Below are 12,143 nucleotides of genomic sequence, written 5' to 3'. Positions count from 1 at the left end.
TAGTTTTATTTTTACTTAGTGAAAAGAAGGGGAAGATACTTTCTGAGATTGCCTAAAGAAGTTTCTTTTAACATAGGACACACTGCTCTGTTGCCCTGGGAATTTAATGGAGTAATGGCTGGTTCTGCACTTATCTTACCATGTGTTGATTGAAGAACACTATAAATACAGTCCGATGCACAAAGGTTGCTAGGATCTCCAAACTGTAATGAACTTTAAAAGCGATGCCCATAGAAAACTACTATTTTTCTTTTGGGGAGTCACTGTCAAGAGCTATGCCGATCCTTCCTTGCATTGCTACTAAAGCTAAAATACAAGTCTTGAGTTTCTTTTCAGAGTTTATGACTCCTGTTTACTGTTTTGATTTCAAAAAGCTTGTTGAATAAAGTATGACACCGAATAAATGGTGTTGGTGGTAGTAGTAGTAGTAGTTGTAGTAGTAGTTGTTGTAGTAGTAGTAGTTGTAGTAGTAGTAGCAGTAGTATTTCTGGACCTTTAAGTCACCCATTCTGATATTTCATTTTGCCAGGTCATTTGGTTACTATCTACTAGCCTCAGTACCATGAGTCTGACGAAAGTTAAGATTTAAAGCCTCCAAGACTTTCTTCAGTACACTTTTCTAATATTTAGGTTTGCAGATACTGCAGGGAGCATTTAACTCCAAATAAAAACGCCTTCCTTCCTTCCTGTCTTTTGGCAATGCAGTGTTGAAATTACCTGATGTCATCGTTAATTCTCAAATGCTATAACAGACCATTACGCATCGTTTTCTAGCTTGAGTGTGGCTGGAAGCCATTGACTTTCCTAATCAGCCACCTAGAGCGTTTGTGTCGGTAATAATCTGTATTTGAAATGTACTCTAAATTACTTATTTCTCATAGCTGGCCAGAGTGACTGTATTAATTTTTTTATGATTGAAAACAAGAGTTCCCAGATTAGCACATTGTAAAGGAAATAAAGTAATTTGTCTTTTGGGACGGCACTACATACTATTAGGATAAGTGAAGTAAGCAGCTGCCCGCTTCTTTTCCACAGTTGCCAAATAAAGGATTAGAAAGAAAAGGCATCTGGTTTGCTACAGCTAGCTCAGCATTTGTGTTGAACTAAAAAAAAAACCAAACCCTTACGTACATTTTTTTTCCTCTCCTGTATATCTTTGAGCTACGCTGCCTTCACTTTGTAGCAATAATCCAACATGTAATTCAGTAATATCATGCATTTCAGAAAAATATTTCCTTGTAAGAATTTAGCTGCAAATTTAGCCTCTCTCTGAAGTAGGCAGAGATAGTAATTCAGTGTATTTGACTTTAAAGTTCCATTCATCCCTCAATAAGCTCTCCTTTATAATCTTTTATTTCTCTTACTTGGGCTGAATTCCAGAGACTCTTACAATAGGTATTGCAGCTCGTCCACGCGTTGGCAGAAGAAACAAACCCATTAGTCACTAACAGCAGGGGTATGCCTCAGCTCTCAGGCTCCCTTTGATCATTTTTCTGTCTCCAGTAACTCAACCAGATTCTCTTTTCTAAAGTTTTCTGAAGCAAAATTGGCATTTCTGGTTGGGGGAAGGGAGAGGCTTTTACCTGAAAACCTCATTATGCACAGTCCTTAGATGAGATACAGGCATCTCAGCTCGCTCTTTTTGCATTAAGCAGTTATCACACGAACGAAAACAAGCAAATATGACATCTTCAGCGTTTTGCGGTGCTAATGGCAGTAATGTGACAGTTCCTCTTACCTTAAAAATTGGGTGGGCTGAGTACTTCCTCCTGCCAAGGAATGATATGGAAGAAGTTCCTCATTCTTCTCGAGGTTTGATAACCCACAATAAACACCTGCTGATCGTCTTGTTATACTTGTTGTGGTAAGATCCCTGCTAGCTACTCTCTCCAGCTGAGTTAATAATTATCTTGGAAGTTGCGAGCTTTTGTTAATGAGACTCAATATTGTACTTTTAATTCATGAGGGTGGTCCTCACAGTTGCATTCGTATTCTGAAAAAATTCAAGAGCTAAACCTTCTTCAGTTAAGTGTCACAGTCCAATTCACAGGAGGAGTGACTGTCTCAAGGCAAAACGACTTTTGTCACCAGTATTGAAGTCTGCTAGACTGACACTGTGTTTTAGCCAGTACTTTCACAGTAGACAACTCCTCCATGCCTTCTCGATGGTCATAAAAAGAAGAAATTTTCCTATCTAAGGTTCCAGCTGTTCTAGGTTAACAATTAGTGCTGACCTCGGTTTTCACTGAGGAGATCCACTGCTATGGAAATCTCTTTGTAGTTGATCTGTAGACTTGAATGTGCACATGAATATGAAAGAGTATCTCTCAGTCCTGCAGGAAAGGTAGCATTAATGTCTATAGACCAAACCTACTGAAGCAGAAGAAATGGAAATTTTCTTACTTGGATATTGAAAGTTCTGTTATTACACTGAATTTGTCATACTCTGCAGAAGGAGATATTTTTGTGGGGTTTTCTCCAAAACTGCGTCTGAGATGTAGGCAGAGGGAATTTCAGGAGGTCTCGTCCTGGTCCGTCCAACTGAAGGAAGCATTGTAAGGGATGTGTGAATGTTGCTACCCTAGCAAAGAAATTTCCAGGTAGCCAATACTTATGTGCATTGGCTGACATTGGTTCAGTAAAGTCATAAACATTAAAGCCAATGGGTAGGTGCAGATTCCTGACAGAAAATGCTCTTTTTATGAAGACAACTGTAGTGGAACTGTCTGTAGGTTGTGGGAAAAGAGCAGTGATGCTTAGGATTTCACCATGAAAGTGGTATATAAAGTTCCTATTATTCTTGCTGCCTGATGCCATCAGACCCCATGTCATCACATTCCTTTTAAGATATTCCACCCTTGGTGAATGGACCAACCCTTTGTATGGTTGGGCAGAGAGTCAAAACTCAGCTGCTTTCATGGCCATGTCCCAGCTTTGGGCGGTCGTGGCCTCTGTTTAGGCTGTGTTGACACAGCATGAGCAGCAATGTCTAACCAGAAGGGCAGAGGGGATAGTAGCTGGCCAGCCCCATCTTAGGTTGCACATGGGCAAGAAACAGCATGTCTGCACCTATTGATGGCTGGATACCAGATTCAACAGAGAGACTGGAGAGGGTGTTCAGCATTTAAGGAAGCACATGCTGACCAAGCAGCCGTTCCTCATCTCTTCTGAGAAAGCTTTAATTCTGGTTCTCACCATTTCCCCATCTTGATTACAATGAGATTCACCTCATGTTGGGTTTTTCATGCCACATCTTGACAAGCATGTACTGAGACTGTCTTCTTTGTCAGTCATCTATATCACCTTTCTTCTCTGTTTTTTTTTTTTTCCCCCCAGCCATGCCATCTGCAGGTTTCTAAACAAAAGGACCTCACTGGTCCTGAATTACATCTTCTCTCCTGGCAAGTTCTCCTGTGCCTTGCACATCTGCTTTTCACATTTCCAGAGATACCAGCTGTGAATTAGCTTTTGTGTCTTCGTCCTGCAAATGTCCCAACCTCCTCCCCCCTCCTCCCCCTCCCCCAGTTACTTTTCACTGTAATTTTCAGCTGTTTAAGGACTTTGCTGAGAACTGTGGTAATGTTTGAATCAAAATTGCCTTGGTTAGAGGGGCCCCTAAGTGCTGGTGTGATACAGTGTCCTGATGGAAAAGGTGTCTGCCGAGCGGTGTGCTGAACGACCTCTCCGATCCTCCCCATTTTTGTCTGGGAACAATTTTGAACTGGCAGCAATTTGTTATTTTGTTTTAATGTGTTGTCGTGGAGGTTTATTCCATAGGGGCAGAGGAAATTTTTGCAGCTCTTTTACCCTGTTTAGAGCTGGAACCTGAAAAGCCAGGCTGGGGTCAGGCTGATGGAGCAGAAAAGAGGGGTCAGCCGGGGTGCGGATTTACAGTTAGGGGAATAATCACATCGCTGGTGTGAGGGCGGCTTAAGTAATTAATTTACATGCCTGCAAAGAGAGAGCTTTAACTCACACTTCAGCTCCCATGTCTGGCACTCAGAGCTTTTCGAGCGGAGCTGGAGCCTGTCATTTTGAAAAGTTTTGAGTGTCACCCAGAGAAAAAGGCTTAGCTGGTACACAACATTTTCCTCTCTGGGGACGTAAAGTTTTAGACAGAGTAGAATTGACTAACTTCAGGCCTTCTATGTTAATTTCTGTTAATTAGATGACATTTCGTGTTATAGCCATTACTATTTTCAATTAGCTGTCAGCAAATATTTTCAGTGCAACTTTTCGGTTATTGAATGGATTTCCCACAAGTTTGGGCTTACAAAAACAAACAAATGCATGCACGTATTTACTGCCACAACACCATGTTAGGCAAGATTTCAGCAGTAACCTCACAGACTGTGAGACTGTGTGGTAGTGAGACAGGAGGATGGCTTTGCTTCTTGAGCAGTCTCCTGACTTAAGTAAGTTCTTTATCACAGTCGCTTGACTGATTATACCATTGTGGTTTTCAGAGATTTTAGTATAGTTATTAGTTGTAAACTTTTTATCTTGCCCACACCATTTTTGTAGATGACTGCTAGCAGGTTGAAGAAAATGGTGGTTTTGTTTGGGTTTTTTTTTTAAGTTGAGTGATGTTCGGTTAAGAAAACAAGAGTTTCCTGGATCTTGCTAGTATTTTCTATGTATTCAGAATGTTACCCCCCCAAAAAACATTTTGTTGGTATTTTTGACCAGCATTTAAACAAGGTGTTTCTCATGGTTTCTGTGCACTCTATAGCCTGTCCTGCTTCGCATCACGGATTATTTTATCTGTGGAGTCAGTAGAAATCCTGAAAAAGGTTTTTCTTAACCTGTGCTCTTGCTGAGAGCTTGGCCAGTTGCACCGGAGTAGAACAGAAATAGAGGGGATCATCCTCTAGGCGGGAAAAAGGTTATTTATTGTTGAAAGCCTGTAACTGGAGAATTGGCAGAATTGGCTTTTTGTTTGCTGCAGAAGCTCTGAAGTTCTCCTGGAGTGGTGAAGTGGAGGGGCGGAGGTCCCCGGTGGTGTTGCTCCCACCGGGTGGAAGAGCAGATTTGCAGCATGTGTGCAGCCTTTCAGTGTTATAAATGCTATTTTGGAAAGTGTAGGGAGTGTGAACTGGATGGCTGAGTACACTGGTAATGAGCTGCGGGTCCTCTCCCCACAGCCCCTTGCCGGTGATGGCAGATGGCGCGTTGGTGGCTTTGCAGGGTGGGGATGGTCCCCGTCCGGCTCTCAGCAGACACTCTTCCCCGCCACGAGGCGGTGATCCCAACGAGTGCTAATTGCCAACCCTGGTGACGGTCTTTGGATAGAGAGGCCTGAGGCTGATGCGCATCGTTGGGAGGACAGGCTTCACTCTCCAAATCAGTTACAGGCTGATTTGGGGGATTTTACATTGCCACTATATATTGCCATACCTTTTCTTTTTCTGTAAATAAGGAATTTCAGTCCCTAAGGCTGTCAGTCCACTCCTTTCCACTGTATCAGTTTTTTTAAAGTATAGTTAAGTACAGAAAATGGCAAAGGTCTTTTACTTTTCTCTTAGAAAATGTTGTCATTTTTCTGCTGATCTCAGAACTAAATTGGGGTTACTCTAAGTTTAGATTTCTTGTTGCAAGGAGGGGACAATGGCAAGGGACATTATTTCCAGAAAATTCTGCTTTGCCTAAGGACTGGACATGAGGACTTTATGATTTGTAAGGGCACACAGAAACATGTAAGGAAAAATGAAGCATCGAGGAATTAACCAGCAAAGCAATTGATGTGCAGTGATCAGTGCGAGCAGGGAAGGGTATGGAATATCTTGGCTCACCGTCATCAGAAATTGCTGCTGTGGGAACTGGCATGTTAGCATATGGAGATGAAAGTGAAATTTGAACTTCTTTCATGCAAACAGAAATAACTTTCTGCCTTATTTCTTTCTCTTTTAAAAATGCAATCGAAATATTGAGGGAGAAGTTTGAAACATATTGATTGCATTTTGAAGGCATATTATTAAATCCCTTGAGTGCTTGTTGATCTTGGATCATTTCATTTTCACACTGTTTCAGACTGAAAATTATTAGTAATTCTGTTTAAGTTGCAACTAAATTACTAATTAACTTTTGTCTCAAAGATTTTACTTCTTACGTGTTTCTGCCAGCACAGTGTGCTCTTTACACAATGCATCAGAAATTTTTTGCTACCTGCCTCTCTGTGCCCCTTACAATCATATAAAGCAGTTTTGGAATTAATGAGCTGTCAAATCTCAGGTAATGAATGAAAAGAACTGACAGAAATTCTTTTGTTGTTTAAGAAATTCCAAATAATTAATAGAAAAAAAGTGACAGAGATCCTTTTAGGGTTTAAGAAGAAATGCATCTTTCAAATTAATTGTGTGACTGAAAAAGCTTTAAAATGTGTTTGCAAAAAAGCAGGAATCCAGCTTAATGGGTTAATTCCAGTTCTCTCTTCTGAGATAAACTCACAGAATTTGAGATAAAAGGATTTTATGTTTTAAGAAATAGATTCTTAGTCCACAGGTTCCCTTTTCCAGGTTCATCTCAAAAGTAAAAAATCTTCCTGATTCCTTTATTCGCCATTGTCGGCATATTTGGGTTCAGCACTGAGCATGTTTATAGAGAGCATGTCTTGTGCACAGACAAGACTATGTAAACTGCAGGTTAGGTTTGGGGAGGGAGAGGTGTTTCCTTATGTTTTATGTTCTTTTCCAATTTATGAAGTCCCACTGTGCCTATTCAGGATAATGCCTCTACTGCTGCTGTTTTTCAGGTAACCGTCTCAGATGGGGGCGCATCTCCCAAGCAGTCCTCCGTTTGGGTGGTGGTCCAGGTTCTGGATGAGAACGATAACAAACCTCAATTTCCAGAGAAAGTCTATCAGATCAAGCTGCCAGAGAGGGACCGTAAGAAAAGAGGGGAGCCGATCTACAGAGCTTTTGCTTTTGACAAAGACGAAGGCCCTAATGCAGAAATCTCATACAGCATTGTGGATGGAAACGATGATGGGAAATTTTTTATTGATCCCAAAACAGGGATGGTTTCTTCCAGAAAGCAGTTCACAGCGGGGAGTTATGACATTTTAACAGTAAGTGCTCTTCCATTGACATACAAACTCATTGTTTGACTGACTTTGTTTTTGAAATAGGCCCGCTTGTATGAAGAGTGATATGGACTGTGTTTAATGTGTGACCTATATGTAAGATCTGACTGTATTAAGAAATCTAGTACTCACATACAACTACTGCCCAAAAATTGAGCCTGAGAGAGCATTCGTGCTATTGCACAAAGTGAACTACTCTCAGGCTCTTCAGTCAACTTGCAAATTGTTGGTGCAAGTCATTCCCTTGAATACACAGCAATGAAGACCAAGGGCTTGTCTGCTCACAAAGTTCTATCATGTTGAACTGGGCGGATACTGCTATGAATGGATATTCACCTTTTGTGTGGACATAACTGCTTGCCCTCATGGAAAGGTCCTTATACTGTCCAAGTTAGGTGGCTTCAGGGAGGAGGAGTACTACGTACGGTAGGTTGTAGTACCCTTCTCACTGTGTAAGTACAGCAGCAATTTCAGTTAAAAGAAATCTTGGTCAAATGCTTCTGCCAGAACTCAAACCGTATAGTTAAGGTCAAAGAAAGAAAGAATACGAGATGGTGGTGTTGATATAAAGCAATATAAGACTTAAATGTGCACTTTTCATCTACAGCAATAAGCCAACAAGTTGTAGTTAAGGAGTTGACAAAAAAATGCCAAAGGCCCACAGTCTGGCCTGTAGTAAAGGAAGCAATGTCACTTACAGTAAGGGGTCTCTTTTGGGATACCTTCACATGGTTGGAAACTGTATCAGGAAAATGAATATCAAAGTATTGAGAAATACCTAGTAATCAAAGTAGAGCATCCTTTGGGTGAGTGAGTGCCTTTCCCTGTGCAGAGCTGGCAGTCATGTCTGGGATCTGGCCCTTATTATAATGCAACAGTTGAAGGTTTTCTACCTTGAAACTGCTCATCACACCCTCAGCATATTTTCACTTAGGGACTGCCCGCCTTGAATGGAGCAGTGGTGACTGTTAGCACCAAACCCACTTAACACCTTTCCGGAGAAAGAAATAGGGTATGGTATTTTAGGAAAATATTTCCCATTTTTAACAGGCATAGTAACAGTATATATCCACCAATGGTCCTATATAGCCAGAAACATTTCCTTCAGTTTTAGAGGAAAAACCATTTGATTGACATTGATGTTATTCACCAAAGCACCCATTCTGTAACCTACATTCTCCCTTTCCTTAAGCCCAGTGTTTATTGTTGCTCATCTTGTCTTTTCTGTGCTAAAACCATGAAGCATGCCAGGCAAATATCAACTCTGTCCACCCCTTTAGAGGACATTTTAATAAAAAGAATTAGCACCAAGCTGGGCCACTCTTAATGAACATGACAGAGAGGAGAAAGCAAGGAAAATAAATATGGCAAAATTTTAAATTATATTTGTTTTGGAAAACGGGGGAAATGATCTGAAACTTATTTCACTCAATTAGAGATCCTGAAGAAGGCAATATAAGGAATACCAGTCTTATCTGCAATACAGATGCCATTTAAAAGCAATCAAACATGGTCTGGCTGAGCATGTTTCGCAAGTGCACGATGTCCCATGGGGTCATTATAAAGCTCCCAGCTTTGCTGCAAGAGGGAACTGGGTGGAAGATGTAATCAGAGAGGGAAGCTGGTTCTGGGGAGGAGGATCTGTGTGGGGAGCACGTGAATTGCATCTCCAGGAGGCCTCGCACCAGCATTTCTAAAACAAAACATTTCAGTTGAAAATCAGTCTTTTCAGTGAAAAGTCAAAGTGTAATGGAAAAAAATGAGAAATGAGAAGTAAGTGCTTATCTTCTTCTTTTTTTCATGGGATTTTACATAGAGGATTACAAAGGCCATTTTCCAAGCAGTTGTCATCACGCGATAGAATTAGGTCTGAACTGCCAAGCTGTGATGCTCAGTCTGAGTCCTCTTTTCTTTGTACCTGCCAGATAAAAGCAGTGGACAATGGTCGGCCCCAAAAATCTTCAACCGCACGCCTCCATATTGAGTGGATAAAAAAGCCTGCGCCCTCGCCCGTGCCCCTGACTTTCGATGAACCTTTTTACAACTTCACTGTCATGGAAAGTGATAAAGTGACAGAAATCGTTGGGGTGGTCTCTGTGCAGCCATCTAACATCCCTCTCTGGTTTGATATTGTGGGTAAGTTTGGGGAGCCTGAGGTGTAAGGAGGAAGCTTCAGAAGCAAAGCATATGGATGTGTGGTTTTGAGAGCAAGAAAACTAACCATGAACTGTCCCCCCCCCCCAAATTAAACCCACTTTTGTAATGCTGAAATGAAAGTGCTATTTTAATATAGTGATAACAATAATAATAATATTCCTGCTTTTGTTATGACTCCTTAGCTAAGCTAAAAAAAAGCGCTGTATGGCTGAATTGTTTTTTTTCATACTATGTTATTTACTGCAATCTTAATGTTGTCTGTCATTTAAATTCTATTGTCATACTTTGCTAATCTCATTTCTAAATGTATTTATGGTACTTAGACTTGCTGTCCCTCATTTCTCTCTTTCTTCACCTTTTTTTCTGCATTCTGTTCTTTTTTTTCTGCTTCCGACTGCCCTGCTTCAAGGTGGCAAGCATGCTCGAGAGATGTTCTATATTCTACAGACAGCTTGTGGGCAGAACTGTTCAACAGAAGGTACCCTTAGTGCAAACACATTTGCTAAAATACAACTATCCAGGCTGCCTTTTATTTTTGCAAGTTCTTTGAGACAATTTATATTACATCTTTCATAAGTGCCTGTGACAGGATGCGATGCGACACATGGATGTGCTGCGTTTCTTTCTATGACAGCTTTTACCGTATTTGTGTCCAATTATTATCATTTTATTCACGGATTTTCCACAGTTTATCACAAATAATTAATTCAAACTTTTCACAGTCCAGTGCCATCCATTTAACTGTGAAACAGAATGGGATGCATCAACATATGGGTTACAAATGGAGCCACCAAAAGTTTGTCGTGAATGCAAGCTGAAAAAGAGAAATGTGTTTTGATGTGAGATTTCAACCACAAAATTGTCTTACATAAAATTGGTTATAAAAATAGGGAGGGAGAAATATCCTTAGCAAAGAGGAGGAGAAGCCATCGAAGTAATGGTCTTAAAATCCCAGGGAAACGCAGCTGACTATGTAGCTGCCAAAAAGACAGGGAGTAGAGGGTCTCACTTGGTTGCAGTGGAGAAACAGGAATCAACGTTCCTAAGCATTGCCTTCCTGCTTCTGCTGCTGGTCCAGTTATGCTATTTAAAATAGCTCATTTAACATCTCCAGAACGAGACTTTCCTCAGCAGCACAACGACCCTGCGAAGTTATTGTACCACTTAGTATTTGCAGATACTTGTGCATCACGTTTGTATACCTTCGGATGTAAAACACTGTGTCTGCACAAAGTGGTGTTATTTAAATTAAGGGTTATGAAGCAAATACTGTATGAAAGATTAGAGAAACAAAAAGCTTTTGCCGCAGACTTAGTGGAAAGGGTGCATCAGCAGTCTTGATTTACAGGGCTTGAGCCTGCCTCTCATTTCAGCATAGCTATTTGTGGATGGGTTTAGCCAACAGGAAGGACGAGGACCACAGGAGAAAGGGTCTGTCAGAGTAATTTTCATCCACCTTTTGTTGCCAGTTTGTGCAGATGAAAGACAGAAGCAGCAACGTTTCCTCTTTGAATTTGTAGCGTGGTTTCTGATGTGCCAACCACATTAAAATTAAACCCGAAGCTACTATCATGTTCTAGGGTTCCTGCTAGCCCCTGGGGAAGGACAGCATATGTTTCCTATGGTTTTCTTCCCATTCCCTTGGCTGTTTCAGTATGCTACATGCGATTTATTAGATAATGTTTACATTCCCTTTCTCTTCCTCACTGACCCTAACTTTCCTCCCAGGAGAAATCCACCTTTATTGATGTTATTGACACTTTCTCCCATTTGAACCTTTTGCTGGCCTCCTCTGCCTTTCGCAGCCTTTTGGTCCTTTCCTTGGCAAATTCACCGACTCTCATTAAAATGCTGCCTGTGTTAAGCACTGAGAGAAGCCCCCGCTCTTTTTTTTTTTTTTACCTTATTAGAGTCACTTGCAATCTAGCAACACCTTATAATAATATTTCATTTTTTGCCTACCAAGAAGAGAAGATGGGGAGAACATTATGAAATTTAAGCCTTTAATTTGTCATTTAATGTGACCTTTATGGCTAAAATAGTTCAAATGGTTTTGAAGAAGATTTTTGCTATTTAAACAACCCTAATAGTTTCCCTATTTTTTTGATGCTGCCAGATGCTGCATTACTGCAGAGAGTCGTGGAGACAGAGCTTCCCTAGACTTAATGAGAAATCAGTGACCCTGACCATGCAGTTCAGTACTGTTACCATATGAATGTTGTCATTAAATAATATTACTGCTGTTATAAATAATAGCACTAGCAACAGCACTCATTCCTGCAACAGGAATAGCCAACAATCCTGGGCACACAGAAGACCCTGTTGTTCCAGACGCTCTGCAGACAAGGTGCAAAGACAAAATCCACCCCAAAAGGTTTATAGACAGAGCACTCTATGTTTAGATTACCTTTGCTGACTTTAGTAAGTGTCAGTATAAAAACCACTTTTTCTCCTTGTTCCTTAATATCATCCTGTGGAAAAAAAAAAGATGTTGATACTTTTCTTTTGGGAAAGCATTGAGGTGTAGTGCTGAAAAGCCTAATAAAAGACATGGGTTATTAGTAGAAGCTAGTTTTCACGTATGGAAAGCTGTATGGGACTGCTGATGCAAGAGTCGGTTTCTGTGCTACTGAAAAACCTAGACCTGATCCTGCTCCTGGTATTTTGTGATTTTGGACCTCTGTGCACAGTTCACAGTAATGTTAACAAAAGCCCTGAAGGCTTATGTAGAGGCATGGTTTAATATAGAGTTTGCAGCTTGACCTTTATGTTTATGACCTTTTCGAAATAAATGGGCATTGGAATTCCAGAGGACCTCCTTTTTAATGCGTAACATGCACTTTTTCCCAGAAAAAAAAAAAAAAAAAAAGGGGGGAAGGGAGAGGAAGTTTGTTTTTTTATATTT

The 12,143-nt window shown here is 40.7% G+C and overlaps 1 protein-coding gene across 3 annotated transcripts in view; it reads left to right on the top strand.

Moving 5' to 3' along the window:
• Positions 1-12,143, top strand: part of FAT3 (FAT atypical cadherin 3) — a 339,730-nt gene that overhangs the window by 226,222 nt on the left and 101,365 nt on the right. For 2 of the 3 annotated variants that reach the window (XM_035895315.1, XM_035895314.1), the window contains exons 4-5: positions 6,752-7,066; positions 9,007-9,217. In XM_035895315.1, the coding sequence (XP_035751208.1) occupies positions 6,752-7,066; positions 9,007-9,217 (526 nt within the window). Of the gene's footprint in view, positions 1-6,751; positions 7,067-9,006; positions 9,218-9,647; positions 9,717-12,143 lie in introns of all 3 variants that reach the window. The other variant, XM_035895313.1, reaches the window with a different exon arrangement.

Source organism: Egretta garzetta, unplaced genomic scaffold, assembly GCF_000687185.1.
Source record: "Egretta garzetta isolate BGI_Z169 unplaced genomic scaffold, ASM68718v1 scaffold255, whole genome shotgun sequence".
Classification (NCBI taxonomy): Eukaryota; Metazoa; Chordata; class Aves; order Pelecaniformes; family Ardeidae; genus Egretta; species Egretta garzetta.
This window is presented reverse-complemented; position numbering and strand designations above follow the sequence as displayed.